Source organism: Poecilia latipinna, unplaced genomic scaffold (genome assembly GCF_001443285.1).
Source record: "Poecilia latipinna isolate Pla-1442-1.1 unplaced genomic scaffold, P_latipinna-1.0 Scaffold116, whole genome shotgun sequence".
Classification (NCBI taxonomy): domain Eukaryota; kingdom Metazoa; phylum Chordata; class Actinopteri; order Cyprinodontiformes; family Poeciliidae; genus Poecilia; species Poecilia latipinna.
Window position 1 is genome coordinate 99,575 of NW_015112732.1, and position 21,801 is coordinate 121,375.

General features: G+C 40.9%; 1 protein-coding gene across 1 annotated transcript in view; it reads right to left on the minus strand.

Annotated features, from left to right (window-relative positions):
* LOC106944872 (attractin-like) overlaps window positions 1-21,303 on the minus strand; it is a gene marked incomplete at its 5' end in the record, with an annotated part of 101,963 nt that extends 80,660 nt beyond the window's left edge. The window contains 3 exons of the mRNA XM_015028164.1: window positions 10,142-10,203; window positions 20,469-20,626; window positions 21,060-21,303. Of these exons, the coding sequence (XP_014883650.1) occupies window positions 10,142-10,203; window positions 20,469-20,626; window positions 21,060-21,303 (464 nt within the window). The remainder of the gene's footprint in view (window positions 1-10,141; window positions 10,204-20,468; window positions 20,627-21,059) is intronic.
* Window positions 21,304-21,801: the final 498 nt, after the last annotated feature.

Genomic DNA, 21,801 nt, shown 5'->3' on the forward strand with positions numbered 1-21,801 from the left:
AAGAGACCACCCATGGAGGGTGAGAGGGGAATTTTTTTTTTTTTATAACATTAAAGAAATTTGACAATTTGATGCCTTAAAATTGGCCTCTGTCTCTTTAAGAAGCTCCTACTCTGCCTGACACTGAGCCTTCAGCATGTCGTCACAACAGTGCTATGCTGTTCTCAGGAGCGTGGGACTGAAGTAGCTCAGCAGGTGTGCAGTTCCAAAAAGGGTTTGCCAATTGCTGTTGGCTAGTCTGGAGGAGCTGAGAGGCTGGGGTTGCACGGGAGGGCCGCTCTGTGAGGCACGTTTTTGTGGAAATGGGCAGCGCTTTCTGAGAAGCAGCGTTTAGGCATCCCTGAATGGTTCAAGGATTTCTCAAACATGAATGAAAGAATCAAAGCAACACTCCAGGTTTGTTTTTGAAGAGGGAATAACATGACGACATGATGTAAAGCTAAAAAAAAGTCAACTTTACATAAATACCACCACTTTAGAAACAGGCCCAGCAGAAAATGTGTCTAGTGAAGCGTCATCCAGTGCATGATGGTTAGCATGAATGATTCATTTCTGGTGACACTTACAGTACCGCACTGAGCACACAGCAAGGAAAAGCAAGCTGGTAAATGCTTTATAGAGCCCACTGAACACTCAGGCTGTTTACATGCACAGCAGTTTTTCATTATTAATCACTTTAAGACATCACTCTGAGGGAGACTCTGCTTGGAAATAAAAACAGCCTTTTCTTTTACACTTGGACATAAACAAGGCTGCATGTGGAGAAAACACTGAGCAGATTGTGCATACTCTAAGATTCTTCTTCTTCTTTTTATTTTTTTTAACATCTGATACATTACTGCGCAAGAACGCCTGACTTTCATTCCCACGGTCTACTTTTTAAATAAAGAAAAAATACATGCTTTAGGGCTAAAGAACAGGGTAATGCTTTGCTTTTTTTGGCAAATAAATTTATGGATTCACTTAATATTTTGATAGTGTAGATGAATATAAACTTCACATTCTACAATTCCTGATCATGGGGTCAGCATTCTTTCCACTAGAGGGGAAATTAGTAGCATTACTAATGCTACTAATTAGCATTAATCCTACTAATCCTCAATTTTTGCAAAATTGAGGAAATTACTTTGAATTTTGCCATTTCCACCAATCTTTTCTTAAGCAGTACTTGAAAAACACGAAACTGAAAAGGAGGATTTATGGGGAAGGACCAATGAGAAGTAAGAGAAGGAGGATAACGTATCCAACGCCAATGTCTCTCTAGCCATGTTTCCAGTCAACTGCCATGTGAATTTTAAGCATCTTCTAAAATGTCACAAAAAAAAAAGAAAAAGAAAATGCCAAGTATGAGTTTTTTCTCATCCACTCGTTTGGAGTGAATTAGCTAAGTTAAGAGTAATTTTGTCAGATGTTGATGCTGCACATGTAATAAACAAGATGTAGAGGTTGTAAACCAGCAAATTGGTCCATGCAACATCAACTCTTTTCAGGAAATAAAAAAAAAGTCTTAATCAGGCGTAAAAACCTTCTTTTACAAAATTGAGGAAGTTATTTGGGATTTGGTCGTTTCAATCAATCTTTTCTACTTAAAATGCGCATAACAATGTTAAAAGGTACTTTCAACATTTAAAGACAGAGATTTACAGATGAGCAGTAAAATCAAATGAAATGGGTTAGCAATGCGTGGCAACAACTGATGGCATCATCCAGGACTGTGGAATATCGTGTCTGGCTGCATTTCCATTCACCATATTATTACACAATTTCACATCCTGAAATTTATTGGAAATACTGCAATTAAAAAAATAATAAAAAAGTGTTTTTCGAGAAAAGTTCTAGTGCTATGATCAAAATTGGTTCATTTCGAAAATCTGCAATGGTAACACTTTTTTGTGTGTTTTTTCCAACATTTGCGGAATCCTGACAAAGTTTTGCACACATTTGTAAAGAAAACATGGCTACTGTTGAGCAGGACCTGGATGATTAGCACATTTTCTGTCGGACGGCCTCTTCTCATTTGTTGCATGACAGCCCACAGCATCACCAGTCACAACTCTTTGGATGATACGGTTTAAAACATTTAATTTCTCTTTGGGATGGACAAAAAAATATATTTCATTTAAATTAAATTTACACTGGATTAAAACAAGAAAAAATATTTTCAATGCTTTTTTAAAAATCTTTTTATGATTTCACTCTTAAAAAGAAATCAGAATCAGCTAAAATTAGCACCACGTAGTTCAAAGCTTTACAAAAACTGAAGATCAGAAAAAAAAAATTGCTGTTCAATTTATTTCTAAAGACATTCAAAAGGATGGAAATGCTGCAAACTGGTGACCTGAAAAATCTAACAGACCAAATATTCCTGACACAGAGGGGAAAAAATTAGCCCGAAGTGGAAGCTTTTCTTCATGGAAATTCAAGTCAAATATCTCCGAGGGGTGAATTTAAATCGTCTTGATGGTGGAGGCATGACTCATTAATATCAATGATTCTCAGCCACCCACACATCAACCCCGACTCGGTTATGGGTCGGGCAGTCGACTGGCTGCCTCTCTTAATGCCTCGTCCCGAACCGACATCTTCCTGCTGTGGAGAAACCAAATGCGCAAGTCGCTCTCTCCACCGCCGCGGTAACGCGCTGCAGTTTGACTCAAGCAGTCAGATTTAAATGTCTGCTGGATCTCAATAATTGATCCGAATGTGCAAGTCGTTTTCCAGCGCTGCCGATTCCCACGAGCGGCGAGCCGTTCTGTCGTGTCACTGCAGGTGCAAAAGGCATGTTGTCAGTGACCTGATAAGACAAGGATAACAGACGAACGCTGAAGCTTCTACTTTTTCTTTTTTTCCTTTTCTTAAATCAAACAAACGCAATGAAAAGATCAAACTGACAGGCTGTAGCAACGATGCATAACAATGAGAGTGAACGCTAAAACCCGAGCGCTGCCGTGTCAACTGAAGGGCCTCGCATGTACTTGAGGAGCTGTCATGCACCAAAAAATAAATGAGGGGTGGAAGTGCCCACTGGAAAGCATAAGTTATTTTAATATTAGTCGTACACGCAGCACAGATGTGGCGCTCGGATCTCGGGGGACGGCAAATTTTCTGGGCCATCAGGCTGCGGCGCAGTACCCGCTATTACAAGGTTAAATCCCAGTTTCAGTGAGTAAACACACTGGGCCCCACATGTGGTGATTGTTCTGGAACAATAGTTCAGACACTCTTAGCTTCTGTTATCCTGATGCCTCAATCAGAGAGAGAAACAAATCTCAGGACAGAAGTTAGAGAGTTTGTTTTTTTTTTGTTTTTTTTTGTTTTTTTACAAGGTTATACACTGTTAATCATAGTTTACAATTTTTTTTAAAAAAAATCCTCCGTTAGAAGGGCTAGAGCCCCTTTTCTGAGCAGGATCTTAAATGCTTTTATGTAATTTTGTTCCAAAGCTCATCGGTGGATAAGATTGGTTTCAACTTTAATCAAACTCCAGTTTGTATGGGGAGGTGTGAATGTGTCTGAACCTGAAAACTCAGGTCTTTGCTCAACTAAAGTGAACTAAAGTGAAAGGTTAGAATGCATATGTGAATGCCAAGTGGGCCAGACACCGCTCTAAAAGCAGGAAGCGGGCTGTAACGCAGGGAATTCTGGGTAGATACAATCAGAAAAAACACGTGTCTCGCGTTAGCTGGAGAAATGGAGTTGTGGTCTCTTTTAGAGAAATCCTCCAACCAATAAAAACACACAACTCCATTTTGGTTTGCATATTGTGACAAAGGAAGTTTTACTCAGTGTTTTTTCAGAGGTTCTTGGTGCAGCGCCCCCACAGGCGAGGAAGGGAAGGGAAGAGGTTTTTTAATGGTTTGGATCGTTTGACACAGTGCAGTTTGTAAACAAAGCAGAGAAACTGAAAATGTAATAAATTTTGGTCTGTAATTGAACTGATTCTAGCAGACTATCAGGTTCTATTCTAGATAATGATTGGTGTTCTGTCTGATTTAGACTGGACACATCCACGCGTTTCTATTATTACCACCTGCAAACAGTTGTTTCTAATATTGCTAATCAAATCTATAAAAGCTGTTTTAGTAGCTCAACTTTTTATAAATGGATTTTCTAAACCCAATCTGTATTTATAAATAGTTCTGTGAACAGTAGTTGCACTAAATGTTTCAAGAAGAATTTAGAAAAGCCAGTTGGTTCAATCAAAATAACAATAATAATAATAATAATAATAACTAGCAGTAACGGCCGTTTGAAACAACAGCCACTGTTAAAAAAGAGCTTGTTAAATGTTAATATTGATGTGTTTAAAACAACCCTACTCATAGGATTTATATATGTTATTTAAGAAAAGATTTTGGACAAAGCCAGTGAAGTTAAAAAACCTGACCAGGTTTCAGATTGGCGTCACAAACTGCATTTATACACCTGCCTGAAAAACGGTGACTCTGAACGCAGCTCCATTGATTGTTCCAGTGCTAAACTTGTTAAAACTCAAGAGTTTTTACTGGTTTTTGTTTCTAAATTAAGCTGATTAAAAGTAAAACTTGTTCTCCCTCTGGACCACCAATCAGTCGATACCGGAACAGAACCAGGTAAACAGAAATAGAGTCGGTGCATTTGAATTCAATTCTCTTTAATTATCTGGCCTCAAATTGAAACAAATGTCATCTGTAGTATCATCAAATAAATCCGATTTATTTCTCCAGGTATACAGGATCCAGATTGGCTCAAAGCAGCTCAGATTAAACATTTTCTTTAAGATCCAGTTACATTAAATATAATTTTATTTTAAAAGTTGTACAGTAAAGTCAAACTTTGCTGGCCAAAACAAACGATGTATTAGCACCCCTCTATGTGTCTCTATAATTAGACGGATTTAATTTGCATCTTTAGCAAATTGTGTCATATCTGTACAGATAAACTATTTAGAAAACTAAACTTCCTCTTTAAAGTAGCAAAAAGTGAAGCTTGAACAGGTCAAACGTTTCCACTGTGGGGCTGCATTGTTAAAATGTAGCATTTTGCTCTTGTGGATTCCTCCTTCAAGCAGTGTGGAGTTACGCCGCCAAGAAATTCGTCATTCAGGTCACTTATTACTTCAAAGCGTGCTTACGTTAGCAATCATGTTTTAAATTTCAGTCTGAGCTGGTGGGAAGTGAGAGGGGAAAAAAGTGTAGGAAAACATTTCTACTGCTTTTTTTTTTTTAACAATTCTCCGGGGCTGTTTTATTTTTTATTTTTTGCTTTTTTAGCATCTAAAACAAAAAGCGAAATTCATGTTCATTTCGTGAAATATTTCATAAGAAGTTCGCCATACTTCCTGACTCTGGCTCCCCTTTCTTTCCCCAAAGTGGCATTTCAATTCCAACAACTGCAGAGCTGCGGTATGAAGCTGCTGGACAGCTGGGTGTGAATATGCGAATGCATCTGTGCGCTGTTAACGCGGATGTTTAGTGCATCTGTTTTTGCGGCTGGCGGTCGCTTATGGAGCTGGGAGGGGTGAGGAGCGAGAGAGAGAGAGAGAGTTTCTGCTGGTGCTGCAGATAACAGGATGGCACCACCTTCATCTGTCCCCGCGGGGGAGCAGCGGCGCACAGAGAACCGGAGCTCGCAGTGAGAAGGCGAGATTAGGAAACGGAGAACGTCGGAGCAAATGCGAGCAAACAATTTTCACGTTAATTAGCATCCCTTACCGCCCCCGCAACACAAACAACACGGCGCCCAAAGACGCAGAGGCAAACGGGGACGGGGGGTTGGGGGGTGGGGCTTGCTAACTTTAGGCTCTCTGCTCATCTGTACTGAATCAGTGGCAGCCAGCAAAAAAAAGCAAAAAACAAAGCAAGTCAGAGAGGGAGTGGCAGGTTGGGAGTACAGAAAACGGGGGCAAAGGGAAAAAAAAAGTGTGGAGAGAAAGAGGAAGGGGAGGAGGAAAAGAGGAGAGCCAGAGATCAAAAGGAGATGGAGAGGAGAACAGAAAGGAGACGCTGCAAAAGAGGAGGAAGTGAAGATGGTCGACATGGAAGGAAAGGCTGAATGTTTTTTTTTTTTCTTTTACTTTATCAATTGTTGTCAAGCCGGCTTCCAGCAGTGGGCACGACTTGTTCACAACAACTGCTGACAAAACGATTCGGTGCTGGCAGGTGTGTAAATACGCTGGCATCATCAGCAGCGGCTGAGAGCAGCATCGGTACAAAGTGACAGAGACAGACGGAGGTCACCTTAACCGCTGATCGCTTTCAGAGCTCAAGCTTTTCTTCAGGAGGAAATATAGCTTAAGATAAATGGTTTGGAAAAAGGATTCATATCACTTTCACTTTTTTGGGGATTTTGTCATGCAACAACCACAGACAGTAATGTTTTATGGCTGTGCTTTATGTCCACTCGTGCAGCTGAAGAAGAGAGCCACAAAATAAGGACAAAAACTGAAAAGTGCGGCATGCATTTGTCTTAGGGGCACACCGATTGCAGTTTGCTGGCCAAGCACCGACTGTTTGCCAAATTTGGCTGATACCATTTTTTTTTTATCTGAAAAGTTGCCAAACATAACATCAAAATTGCTAAGATGGCAACAATGGGCTGACTATTGTTGTACTGGTAGGCAGTCAATCACCCCTCTCTCTTGAGGAAGACCAAAAAGGGAGAGTGACGAATCCATGAAAACATCGGCCAATCAGCGATCCCCCAAAATTAAGAAAATCTCAGCCAATTTATCGGCCAACTAATTTGTTGGTCCGCCCTTTTGTCTTCTTTTATACAAGTAAACTTTGGAAACATGAGGAGTAACCTGCTTTACAAAAACATGGTAAAACATGCCATAGTTATTTCAATTTATATAAAAAATAACAGAAAGTACAATATTGGACAGTAGCTGTGACATATTAAGAACAGGAATGGCCATCCAATCAGAGTCCCAGGGTTCTCTTTTCTCCTCTTTGCTTTCCTTCAAAATTAGCCAACATGCTACTTTTTTCCAAAGATGCTATTATTATCATAATCAGAGGTTCCCAAACTGTGGGGCGTGCCCCCTAGGGGGGGCGCCGTGTCATTGCAGGGGGGGCGGGGGAAGCCGTCTGGATGAGAATAAAAACAAAACATGAACACTGTATGCGCTGGGTTTTTACCCAACTCTCTGTTATTCCTATGTCAATTTGATACAGTAGAGGCTTCCACACTTCCCATATCTTTGTCCTCTGTCACTTTTATCAGCAGTTAAAACTGTTTAATCCGTTGTTAACATGTTGTAACCTGTTTTTCCGAACCACCTTTAAATGCAACATGAGCGCTACGACGCTCGCGCTGGGTTTCCACCTGTGAAGGAGACCTGCTGCTGCTGTGTGGAGCTACGTAGGTTTGTGTTGGAATCACGGCAGCAAACCAGCAAAACGCAAAGAACTTTTCACAGTTTTCCCTCCAAACTAACCGACTGAGTTGAGTAAAGCTGTTGAATGCAGGTAATGTTAGCTAAAGGATGACTAGCTAATATCAATACAGAACCTTAAGCTTAACAAGTACCTTGTAAGCTACTGATGTTGGTGTCTATTTTCAGCTACGTACATTCATTTTGTCCCCAAAAAAGTCGATGCCCCCCCCGTCACACGTGTCATTTCAACCAGACAGCCATTTGTAATCCATAGGGGGGGGGCGCAGAAAATGTTTGGAAACCACTGCTGTAGGTCAACATCCACCAACTCACTCCATTCAGTCTATTAGGTTTAGTTTTTAAATCAAAATGAAGATGCTAACATTAGCATGAGGGCTACGGACAGTATGTGGATCTGCAGTAATACACTCCATTCTGTATGAAAAAAACAATGTGAAAGCTAAATTCTAAAGTTAGCTTAAATGCTGTCACTATTTTTTCGACTGAGTCATTATAACACGTGTGAAATTTTAGTTTTTACTTTTGTCTCATTTGCCTTCTTCCACGCATTTGCTTCACTTGATTTTATTTAGAGGAACCAGTGTAAAGGGGTAAATACAAATATACACCTCATGCAAAATGAAAATCATGCTAGTTTTCTTCTTACTTCAGTTATTCATCACTTTGTGTTTGTGGATTTAACATGACAGGATGTGGATAAAGGCGAGAGGGATGAATACATAAATGGTAAATGGTTCCACTATGTTTATACAGTGAACCTCAGCAAAGAGAAAGATTCTTTGTTGTGTCCACAGTTTTTTATAAATGGCTGTTCACAAAAAGTAATGTGCTGAGTCCAGAAAAACAAGGAGAAAAGAAATGATCCTGTAGTTCTCCTGTGGACGACAGGCACACAAAGGAACACACTTGTGGGACACCAGAGAGAAATCACACACATCCAGTCAACCACAATGCGGACACTGTTGTACTTATGGTCCAGTTCATTTTTAAAATCAATAACACATTACAGCAATTCCTGCAGATGTACAATTCAGGCCATCCAACAACAACAGCAGCAACAACACACGCACATTTTCAGACCTGCTCCAGAACAAGCACATCCATAATTACAAAGTACCCCGGACTTATAATATGTTCAGATTTAGCACACTACATAAAAATTGTGTAAGAAATCTGCTCCAACAACCATTTTTGTGTTGCTAAAAAGCAGCAGTAGGCAGTTCTGAAGCTGTCATCTGCAGTGGTGAGGCAAGACTCCTGACTCGCGCTCAGTTCCACAGAGGTGCACAACCTTCCTGCTTTCATTTCAATCTTTCCACGCTCATCAGCACCGTTTCCTGCTGCAGCAGGCAGTTGTTTCCAGGAGAAGAAAAAAAAAGCTTTGCATTCTACCTGCTGGGGGAACCTCGTGTCTGGCAACAGAGAATGGTTGGTTGTTCAGCGTCTAAATGAGGCTAAAAGCGGCGCAGTTGCAAATTTATTTATAAGTCTTGAAACTTTTCACAATCTGTTGCGTTACCACAACCAACTCGTCCAAACATTTTTAAAGCTGTAAATCTGAAGCAAGTGGCCTGCATCTGTCTGCAGTCCCCTGACCCCAGGTCTTTGACACACTTTAGCCCTTTCTCCATTGTCATATCTCACTCCAGCTGTTCAATATCTGGTTATGTGAAAAATGAGCAGTCCGTGTGCACGCAGGAGCTGTGATCGACCTTCTAAAGGTTCAACTTCTCCAAAATTTCTTTGTCAATTATTTTGATGCAGGTTGCCCCATCCAGTTGACATGGCATCCACAAGTACTGCCTTCACTCGTCCAGTGACGCAACACCACAGGCCAGTCAACAAATGCAGTCTGCTGCCAATTGAATCACTAGCTTGCACCACCACTTTGGTGGTTTAAAAAAAAAAAACGGGGAAGAACCGTGCTGGATCTGCAGTTTGAGATGAATCTGGCCAAGATTGACTGCTAAGAACCGATGAAAGCCTGTGGACAAGGGACTTATGGCATAAACCGTGCCAGTGTAGCTCTGGCTGCATGTCTGGTGTCATTTTTCAGCTGGAAGGTGAAACTCCATCTAGTCCATCTGCCTATCAACTCTAGGCAAGTAGGCAGAGGAACAATATTGCCACCACCACATCACCATAAGGATGGCGATACTGTATTGGCTGAAAGGCAATCAGTATAATTTTTTTGGATTGACAATACAGATAAATTTAAAAATATGTTTGTGTGACATAGGAGACAATGTCCTGTCTTGAGTTTGTTTGTGGATGCCGACAGCTAACCAGCAGCTCGAAACCAGTGAGTCACATTAGTTTCTCTCAGTAATTTCAAAAGATTTTTGCCAACTGGCTCTCACCACACTAAGCATACACGGATAAAAAACACTTAACCACACATTACACATCTCAGAAAAGTTAATTTGTAGCACGTTACCACTTCTTTAGAATATCAGTCATGTTAAATAATCAGAGCTGTGAGAGTGGGGAGGATTTAAGAGCTCAACAAGTGGTTGTAGAAGGCAGGGAACGAAGTGTCTCGACTCTGGGGTGGATTAAGATCGTCCGAAAAGATTCTGTTTCTTGAACAGATCTCATCTGAAAGTGGCCGACTAAAATGGCGCTGACATTTTCCTTCCCAGCCTTTTGAAGCTGGATGGAGTGCAGATAAACTGACCTGTCACCTACAGTCAGTGTGGGGAACGTGTGCTGCGAGGGACTCACGAGTCTCCAAGCTTCATGTGTGCGTGCTGTGCTCACCTGAAGAACGTGACAAAGAACTGCACCAGGTCCATAAAATTGCTGTGCTGGGAAAAAGCAATCTGTTAAAAACACAGAAAAAGGTGGAGAGAGAGAGAGAAAAAAAAACAGTTAGAAATCAGGTGGAACAAGGGAAATGTTACATCAAGAGGTTAGATAACGCACATACAGATGGATAAAGACTCAATGCCAGTTATTACAAACACTTGATGGCAGTTGTTGGGAAATAAATTAAATCATTTTAAAATTACATTTTTTATTTACTGTGGTTATTTTAGTTTGATATTAAATCTAAGTCATTTAGGTGCCATGCAAAAGCAAAAAGGGGAAGAATATGCAAAAGGGAAACATTTTTTCACACCACTGAATGACAAACTACAAACATAGGTTCTCATAGCCCAGATGTGAAGATTGTTTGTTGTGACTAATTTGTGGTTTATGTTTCCAAGTGGTTGTGATGTGTCAATAACGTTACGCAGTGTTGCTATAAGCCTTTTTCTCCCCCTTTTCCTTCAGATTTCTCCACAGCAGCCACTGAAGGCTCTGAGTCAGTTGATCTGATGCTCCAAACCAAACATGTCAACTAGACAACAAGCCGGCAGCGCTACCTTTCAGCAACCCACAACCTGTCTGCTAAAATAAAAACAGAAAATGAATGAATGAATAAACTTCATTCCTGAATACGTGGGCAGAAATATTCTCCATGTAATCATCACAAGTGCCCCTGCTCCAACGACATCCTGTCTTAATCAAGGTTGCCAGGGGCAACGCACGCAGAGTCGTTCCACCTCCCCACCCCACTTTTCCCTCCTACAACCTCCCACCTTAACCTCAAAGTGCCTCACAACGAACCGCCAACCTGTGATGACGCAACACTGCCCCTCTCTGGCATCCCAAGGGTACTGCGCCTGCTTCATGAGAGTTTAGTTCTACACACACAAACTTCTGTGAACCAAAATGAAATTGTTGGACCATGCTCGCATCACCACTGCTGCTGCTTACCATTCACCATAAAGGCTGAAGTTAACATACAGATCTGAATGACCAGAGTCTACAATGACCTTAAATAGGTACGAGTCAACAAATGAGAGGTGACGAAACAAGATCAAGACGGCTGTTGTGTAGGTAGGTGCACAAGTGTTTTATTTGTGCATAATCAGCACCATATGGATCACCAAAGTGCAGTCGGTAGTTGCTGATGAGCTTCAAATCCTCAGAGAGACAATTTTCCTCCAGTCTGTTGATCACTGAAAATAACTTCTGAGGTGTTGCTAGGCTCACTGAGAACTTTCAGAAAGACGTCAACATCAAGCAGGAGGCTGGGGAAAATGTCAGCTAACTTGTTAGGCGTCTAATTAGAAAAAACAAAAGTTAAAAAACACTGCAGGCACTCTAGAGTTAATCTCTTGACAGACAAAAAAAAAGACTAAATGGCACATGGGAAACCACAAAGAGTTCAAAATTTAAGATGTACACTGACTGAGCAAAAAAATCTGGGTTAAAAGAAAGCAGGAGCAGAACTTATCTGAGAAATATTTCAAGCCTTGAACAGCTCAGAGAATAACATCTTTATAAAGAAACCTTCTAATTTATACACAGAAAAATGGGAGTCAAATCAATCCATTCACACCAGACTGATGCAAATTCAAAAAGAAATTTGATCTCAAGAAACAGCCGAATGCATCAAGTTCCTGACTTTGCAGCAATTGCTCTTCCAGAGCAAGCACGTAGCAACAGTAGACAGTTGATTGCATGGAGTTAACTTTGAAGCAATCCGTCATACTGAGAATAAATGGAGCGACAATGGAAAGGACAACTCCACTTTAACAGGAAGAAACTTCCAGCCGAGCCTGGGTAATGTGAGCAGCCATCTCAATCAATCAAGCAAACTTTACAGAGCACAAAGTGATTTACCGAGGGTAAGAGCACAAAGTTCCTCAAGAAATGATCAAAATGATCAACTTAAGTAACCCGACGAAACAAGTATTCTTAAACAATGAGGAATTAAAAGTAAGAGTAATTAATTAGAAACTGTGGAAATACTTTTGTCGATTAGAGCAGTAAGAATACTGAAGATACATGTATATAAGGAGAGGCATAATATATAATGTTAAAGAGAAAGGTAAAAAAAAAGCATCAATTTAAGCTAAGAGACACGGGAGAAGTTGCAGAGATCCACAGCCAGGGTGGGAAAATTTGTTGACAGGAAAACTATAAAGTCAGCCACTCCATAAATGTGGCTGAAAGAGAGGCAAGAAGAAAGCTTGTTTAGCAAGACCTACTCAAAGTCCTATTTGCCACAAGTTATGTTGGGGACGCAGCAACCATGTTGCCAAAGTTGACCACGTCTGATGAGACAGAAGCTAAACTTTCTGACCTATTTTACAAAATGCAATGTTTGGAAGATAAACCTCGTCCTTCAGGATTAATCCATGTATAACTACTAAGTTTAAATAGTTGGATCTTGGAGGTCAGTGTCAGCTCTCTGGATGTCCACATGTTCTTGAACTGGATGAAGGGGACTCTTACTTTGTCAATTCTTGCCTCGGCATCTGCATTGGTTCAACCTTGCCAGTCAATGATGTAAGAATACATCATTAGGTGAAAGACTGTACTTCTTCCAGAGGACTTCCATTTAGGGTGATTGGATTGATGCTATTCAGAGTTGATTTTAAGGATTTTAGTTTTCTCCTCATGGATGATAAGTCCTACCAATGCACAATACACCTGTCTCCTCTTGCATTTGCTGCTGGTTGTGGGAGAGAAGTGTGACCATCTACTGAATTCTATTACTGTGAAGTCTTCATGACCCAGTCAATGACGATGAGGAAGACGAATGGGGTCAACAAGCCTCCTTGTCAAACTCCATTTTTGGAAGCTATTGGTATGTTGCCCTTTGTGGTTCAATCTTATAGGTTATGCCCTCATAGCTGGGATATCGTAGTATTGAAGAAGCTTCCATAGGACCTCTCGATCCACACAGTGAACACTTTCGGGCAGTTTACGAAGTTGATATACAACATTAAATTTCTCTTTAAGGACTGTTTGACAATAATGTGTAGTGTTACAATCTTATCTGTGCATGATTACTTCTGTCATAAGTTGAATTGCTTGTCGTAGTTGTATATCAACATCATCATCCGCTCAAGGTGGATGTGATGGATGACTCTACAGATGACTACACGTCTATAGTGTTTCCAGTCTTCCAGTCAGTCTGTAGCTCTTCTTTTCCCTAGAGTTTCTTGAAGAGTGGGTACAGCATCCCCTCTGATATTTCTGTAGGTATGTCGTCAGGTCCAGCAGCTTTCCTAATCTCTTCTCTAGTCAACTTGTCACAGTTGATGGTGAGAGCTTTGTTGGCTGGGTTGATGGCTGATGGATTTGGTGACATGGGTCCATTCAGGAGCTACTTAAGGTGTTCAGACCATCAGTTCAATTGCTGTGCTAGTCCCTCCTTTTCCTTGCTGGGTCATTTTGGCTTGCTGTACTTTCCAGACTATTTCTTACGTGTGTCATAGAGCTGTTTCATACAACCGTTGTATGCCACCTGTTCTTCTCCCCCTGCCCGTGCATCTATGCAGTCTTTGTCTTTCCTAATGCTTGTCTTCACTGCTCTGTGGTTGTTCTTTTAAACCATCTTCTTTCATTCTCAGTCATTGTTCACTCAGCTGTGAACAATGATGTTTCTTAATTCCGACCACTTTTCTACAGGCTGTTATCCGTGTCTCTTTACTGGTCTGCCAGTTTGTCTGTATACTCCTTTTCTCCTTTTCCAATTTCTTGTGTTGCTCTTTTAGCGCCTCAGTGTTGTCCTTTAACTGAAGTCCAAGCTCCTCCCTGATGCTGGTGACCTTTAGGTCGTGTGTCATAATAGTTCACTCTACCATGGGTTGTTCTTATCCAATTCTTCTTTAACTACTACTAGGTGGTGGTCAGATGCCACATCCGCTCCTCTTCTAAGTCTTATGTCCTGGAGAGGTCTTCTAAACTTCTTGATAATGCAGAAGTGGTCCATCGTGACATTATCCAGTCATACACAAGTGTTTTGTTTTGTTTTTTTTTCTAAACACATAGCAATCCTGTGATAAAAAATGTCAGTGTCGGGAGAAGAAAACAGATCAAGGAATACCAGCAGGACTAAGCTGAAATCGAGAGCTACAGGGGAGCGGTTTAGATCACAGCTCCTTGAATGTGACAACCATGTATCATTTCCCCTCAGTCTCTCAATTATGCACCACTTTGTTCTGCTCTTTCACGTAAAATGCCAGCAAAACACAAAGTTTTGTGGTCGGAACATGACAAAATGTGAGAAAGGTCGAGCATGAATAATGAAAATGAGATTCATCCCGAGACTTTATGAATAAATACAGCTAAAGCTTTAAATTATTAAAGAAAACCTTGTTGGCTGGGGACCTGGAACTGCTTATTCCTTGTGACAGCCGCCTTAAAGAGCCACAGACTTCTCCGAGTGATTAGATGTACAGAATTCTCACCTTCGACAACTATGAACCTCTGAAGGAAAAGGCCTTCAAAGGCCACGAACAGCGCCCCTGGGTCATGTCATCACTGCCTGACTCAATTTCAGAAAGTGCAAGCAGGCTGCCATGCTGACAACACATTTGAGAACAGCTATTGTTGTGGCTAATCTCGAGTGTCAGCCGTGTTCAACAGGCGAGTATGAAGCCCAGGTGGTGTTCCTCTTGCATGCCCGCTACAGAAAGATACCCTATAGGACGTGCTGCTGTAGGGTATCAAGAACGTAAATATTAAATATTCTTTGAATAGTTTCTAGCAGCTATTTCATCTACACCGGAGCTTTGGCAGACAGCGACGGTATCGACGGGGAGCGACTCAACAGGTTCTACATTCAAAGAGCGAATGGAATCTCAATTTTAAACGTGACATGACTGTACTGCGTTTCTTAAAAACTAGAATAGATTTGTTATGTGCCAGTGACTATTAATGAATTATGGCAGTGATTTAAGTGCAAACAATCCTGTCCAAGATTTCCACACCTTTTTCATGTGAAATCTTTTCAAGGCTCAATTTTCTAACTCATTCTAACTCATTTATGTTCAGTTTGAAATGTATAAAATACAAACTTTTATTATGAATTTGATTCAGATGTTTCTGCATCAGACAAGACACGAGGAATAGGTGAAAGAAAAGGACACACAAAACAAGGAAAGAGTAAGTAGTAAAGTGAGATGGGTAAAAAGTAAAGGGATTAGGGATGAAGGTCACAAGGAAGAGAGAGAGCAGAAGGAAGGAAAGGACACAGGTAAGGAAAATATAGTCAAAATAAAACAAGTAAAGAAGGCGAGACAAAGTAAGAAGTGGAGAACAATAGGAAGAGATGAAAGGAAGGAGAAGTAAAAGGAAAGGAGAAACAAGTAAGAGGAAGACAAGAAGGAAGTCAACAGGGCAGCGTTAGAGGAATTAATGTTCACGATTAGAGCTTCAGGTTAGCACAGCTAACTAGGTAGTTAGAGGTGAAAGGACATTTAAGAAGCTATTTGAAAAGGAAACCACTGAGAGAGTTACCCATTTTCTGCAGATAACAGGAAAGCTAAACAGAGCTCAGCAAAGCGTTCTGCTTTGTTTCTTTAAGCATCGAACATCCATCGAACATGCCGGATCTGAAAGCATCAGAGGCCTTTTTGAAATGAGGAATGTGCCGTAAAGGCATACCTTCTGCAAATATACACAGCGACTGGCCTGTTAGTAATGCTAACCATGCTAACTGGGCTAATGACTAATGCAATATATCACAGGCGGATCCAAAATTACTATTTTAGCATTAGTATTTTTAAGTCAGGGGGTCAAAGTTTTGCAAAAATCAGACAACACTCTGATTGGTCCATCTCTAAGTTCTGTATTTTAACATTTCGGTTAGTGTGTGTGTGTGTGTATATTATATATATATATATATATATATATATATATATATATATATATATATATATATATATATATATATATATAGCAGCTACACATTCCAGGGTTTCCTCCAGTGTATTATAAGCCTGGCGGTCCACCAGGCTTTACCTGCCACCCCACAGGCCAAGTGTCATTTATTTATTTTAAATATGTTTTTTTTTTTTTAATACACTAGTAACAGTGATAGTAAAGACAAATTAAGCCAGACTGATGGCACCAAGAACACCGGGATGATTTTCTGGGGGAAACTCTGTATACATGTATATAAATATACACACATTTGTTTTTACCAGTGCTATTTTTTCTTTCCTCAAATTATGACCTAGCTTTACTCTCTCTCTGCTGCACACTGACAAAGCCTACACTCCTGTTGTCCCTCCTCTCAGATTGCTGTGAAGCACCAGGCGTCCACAGGCAGCCCAGATAAACACTCCACAGCTCCACAGAGTGGAGCCCAGCCAGCCCATCTCTGCAGCTACTGCTGCTCCTCCGCAGCGGGGCATCAAATTAGGAGGCTGTTCTAATCTCCACCATATCATGACATGTTCACCAAGGCAAAGAACAGGAGGATCACAGCTCTTTAATGTAATTAGTCTGGGATTTCTGTTTAATTACAAACATCATTAAATTCAGATCTATTCTTTATCAGGAGTGGGGGAAGAGGGGAAAAAAAACAGAATCAAGGGGTTTGGGGAACTCTTGGCTGACTAATTTCACCGCAATTGATTTTGTTTTCATGATCCGATTTGCTCGACACAGACGATGATGACATGAAAGATTTCAATCTCATCTTTTGGTGTCGGGGCGGGCGAAACAAAGAACGTATTTTTCGTGACAAATGCCGGTGGTTTAATGGAACTGGCAGGTGGTTTGGTCGCAAAACTGAAAAACGCATGAGCTGCGATTCTTCCGACTTCCGAGCATGTGAAGGTGGACGGAGTCGGTGTGTGAGGAAGTAAGCAGAGTTGTGTTAGAAGCCTAGAGAGTGGGGCTCTGGCTTTCCACACGCGGCCGTCTCTGAATGCAGCATGTGTTTCAACTTAACATTCCACTTTGCCCTTCACTCCTTCTCAGTCCGCCACTTTTCCGATCTGCGCCGGAGGCACCCGCCACCTACGATCACACGCGCAAAAAGTCCAGCAGCAGGTCAGCGAAGGCGAGAGGAGCAGAGAGGAGGAATGGAGGACCATTAGTAAGCGGTGGAAAGTGGTTTGAGACGAGCGGCGGCGCAAGGAGGAGGAGGAGAGGTGAAGAGGTTTACCTCAGTGCTGGGTGAAAAAGTCCTGCGCTCTTTTGGTTTCAGAAACAGGGGGGTGATCTTCTACATGATCCCACCCAGTAAGACAGGAGATGAAGTGGATCAGAGCAGGATGAGAGGAGGAAATGCAGCGGAGCGGCGACGTGGACCACCTGAGGTTCTGAAGCTGAGAAAGACCTGAAATCCTCTCACACTGCACAGCTGAGCATAGAAGATGGAGGCAGGATTGTGGTTTCTGCCCCCCCCAGGTCAGGCAGAGGGGGTCTGCACGGTGTGACCAGTCACATCACTCAGAGCTGGTCCAGATGGAACGCTGCTGGGACGGACTGCCGGGAGCGCCTCTCTCTCCCACCACACCGTGCAAGCCTGCTAACGCTAACCGGGTCGACGTTCAGAGCCCAGATCAGAACCACATAGGAACAATCCTCAGCATCACAGCTAAACAAAGAGCCGTTTATATTGTCTTATGATCTGTGAGGCTAAAACTCGTCAAGTCTGAGTTTTTCATATTTACCTTAGACTGTATTGATATTTATTTTTAACAGAGAAAATATCTTAAACATCAAACCTACTATGAAAAGCATAAAGCTTCTGGAATGACCTGATACCAGCTCTGAACTCAACTCTAGGGAAAAAAGGAAATGAAGTACAGGTAGAAGGAAGGAAGTAAAAAGGAAGGAAAGAATGAGGGAAGGCAAGAAAGGTAGGAAAGAAGTAATAAGAAAAAAACAGAGGAAAGTACAAAAATAAGGAAAGAATGAACAAACAAAAGATGGAAGAAATGAAGGAACAAAAGGAAGGAAATGAAGTCCAGGTAGAAGGAAGGAAGTTAAAAGGAAGAAACAAAGGCAAGAAGAAACAAAGGAAGCAGGGAAGGAAGGAAGGAAGCATGGTATGAAAAAATTAAGGAAGAATGGTATGAAGTAAGTAAGAAAAAGGGATGTAAGAAAAGAAGAAAGGAAGAAAAAAGAAAGAAAGGAAGGAAATGAAATACAGGTAGAAGAAAGGAAGATGTCTGGATATTTTGGGACAGAGGTTTTGCTTTACTGTGCGACGCCGACACTACGCTTCTTAAGTTTATTCACACAGTAAATATTAGCGACAAATAATAATAAAAAAAACAAGGAGCCTTTGATTTACTAAACATCACAACAGCTACAGCGCTGATGAAAGACTGTTTTCTCTCCATCAGCGCTTCCCTGAGTCCAGCACTGATTGTAGCAAAGCCACATAAACACACGCTGGCGGCTAGCAGGACAGCAGATGAAGGGTCTCATTCACTGCAGCTGCCAGGAAGCAAACATCAACCAGTCCAGCACACACACTCTGCTCTGAAGGAGCAGCAGCTCCTCCACACTGGACACATTTTCAGGACAGCCTCCAATGTCTCACTTAGACCTAAAACTTTTGAGAAATGAGAAAAATAACTTTTAGGATTTTGATATATGTAAAGCTGATTTAGAGAAAGCCTCCCCAGTGGTTATACTTAAGTCGCAAGTTTGACTTTTCGACGGCTGCAAGCAACAAGCCTCGGTCGTATCTGGGCCAAACAGCTTTCCGCCTACAAGTGAGCGGATGCTGACCCCTACTCTACCTCATGACCAATTAAAACATGAAAATGAAAACACTGCACCTCTGGTTCAGGAGAAAAAATATTACCGATATGCCAACTATACAAGGGTTTCTGCAGGTTTCACCAACACAAACTTAAAACTTTTTAAGACCACTTTGAAAGGAATTTAAGACCTGCACGGCAACAGAAATGCACAAAAGAAAATCGCAAATAAATAAAGAAATTGTAAGGAATGGCAACGGAAGTGAGCCAATGACTAAGATGAGCATCGTCCAGACAGCCGGCGATAAATTTGCACTCAACCATGATGGATGTAAAAAGTCTAGGTGGCTTTACACTAGCTAGTTAGAAAATGTGTTGACAGCTAGCATGACTCAAAGTTTTACGCAGCAGTAAAGTCCAGTGAGAAACAAGAAAACTACACAAAATATATGAAGTTAACTAGTCCTACCGCAACAATTAAGACCTGTGAATAACAAACGGCCAACTTATTTTATGTGAACTTAAGACATTTTAAGGCCTTACTTTAAGATACATTAAGACCTTTTAACAATGCATGGACACCCTCCATGTAGAGAGGATGAAGTGGGGGGAAAAAAGCAGGGCCACCAAGAATGACTAACAGAACGAAAACATAATCAAAGAAACAATCCTAACCACATTAATAATTATTAGGCCTATAAATGTTAACATATGAATGCATGCGATTGATCTAAAAAGCTTAATGTGGTAATATTACATAATTCATATTAATGGCGTTACCTAAATTGACCTAAAAGCCTCTCTCTTGCAGATGGTTACTTAGTTGAAAGCAGCGTTTTACACGGTCTTGTACTGCGTACTGCGGTCAGAAATGGAGAGTCACGTGGGGTGCTGTGGTGGCGCAGGGGTTAAGCACAACCCACATATGGAGGCCTTAGTCCTCAACGTGGCCGTTGCAGGTTCGATTCCCGACCTGGCGACCTTTGCCGCATGTCTTCCTCATCTCTCATTTCCCACTTTCCTGTCAATTAACTATCAAATAAAGGCTAGTAGAGCCGATAAAACCTTTAAAAAATAAAGAAATGGAGAGTTGCAAGCGCGAGTGAAAAAATGAGCGAGGAGAGTCGGACTGGTGCGCTCAGCGGGAAATTTCACTTTAAAAAAAAAGATAGACATTTAGATAACACCAAGCTAAAATGTAACCTATTCGCTGCAACAATGAATTATCCTCCCACTGAAGAGCAACCAGTTAATAGTTAGCATTTCAAAATTACGTTTGAAACAAAATGACTTCTTTTAAACCGTCCTGAACATGAAGAACTGACCTGACCAGCTTGAGACGACTGAACATTTTTCCCAAACGTTTATTGAAAACATGCATTTTTATGATGAATCACAGCGCTAGAGCATGATTACATTTTTCAATCAATTTGCAGCACTAATAATAACAGTGCTGTAATACAAACTAAATGCTGTTCCCCGTTTAGTCTTTTCTGTATTCAACTGAATAACTGGAAAAAAAAGAAAAGATTTTCCCAAGGATTGTCTTTCGGCTGATGTTGAAAGAAACTCACTTGGATCTTAATGGGCCACGTGAAGTTGCTGACGTAGACGAAGAATGTTATGTTCGGACTGTTGCGGAAATCAAAGTTCTCGTTGGAAAAACTGTCTTTGAATTCCTTGATGTTACACCGTGAGATGATGGGAATCTCCTCTCCGGTCTGGGTGCCTGCTGGAAAACAGAATAAAAAAATTTAAAAAAAGTGTCATAATGGATGAAGGGAAGAAGGAAGGAAAGGAAGCCATGTTGAGTCGACAATTTAAAGAAAGAAAAAAAGGAGTGAAAGTTGGTGTAGTAGGAAAGAAAAGAACCAAACAGAACACTATAGGAATTCTAAAAATATTAATAAAAAGCAGAACAGTTTACCTCAACATAGTAAGAAAATATTGCAGAAACTACAAAAATGCCCTTTAAGTAGCAACCTCTTTTTGTCTACTTTTTAAGCCAAAGTTATTCATAATTTAAAGTCAAAAAACCCAACAGGACAATATTTTAAACTTCATTTTTCTTCCTTGGAAGTAAATGGAAGAAATATTCGCTTTCAGCTGGACGTGTAAAGCAGCTGCTTGTTGCTAGGTGTGTTTCCTGTGGCACAGAAACGTACCTGTGAAGCTGGTCGCCCAGGTAATGTTCAGGTTGAAGTTCTTGGAGGCGTTTATGAACACATCCAGATCGCGGTTTGGCTGTGGGGAGAGCAGAAACACAGCAATTATACCAGCAGCAACATCACTGCTTTTAATTTGTCTCCAAAAAAAACAAGAACAACAAACAACAAAAATACTTGTAAGAGAAGCAAAAGCCAGTGAGGAAAGGCTAGATTTGATTTCATTAGGTACTGAGGAACCCAAAGTCGCAGGTCAGAAAGCGGAGTAGAGATTTTATTCACGCTGCAGCATCACAAACACACTTGTGAATAAGAGCAAACGGCACAGGTAACAGAAGATAAATTCATTTAATAACTCCAAACTCTGTGTATTATATTGTTTTTGAAGACGACATGACTGGAGATGTGCAGAGAGAGACTGAGTTGTGCTGGTTGACAGCTCAGTTTGAGAAGAAAAAAACTTTAAAATGCAGTCAGTGAATGCACCACACCAAGCACTACTATGTCACTCTTCGGTTTGGATGTTGTTACTGAGGAAAGAAGACTGAAAGCTAGCACTTTTCAGCAGCAGCTACAAAATGATCCAACCTTTAAAACTTTTAAACATGCTGTCACTTTATTACCACAAACTTCAATTGTTTTTGTTGTTGTTTTTTTTAAGTATGTGGAAGATTTTTAAACCTTTGCGATTGATTGGATTGATTTCTGATCCAAGTTTTCGAATAATTTTTTTTTTAAATGA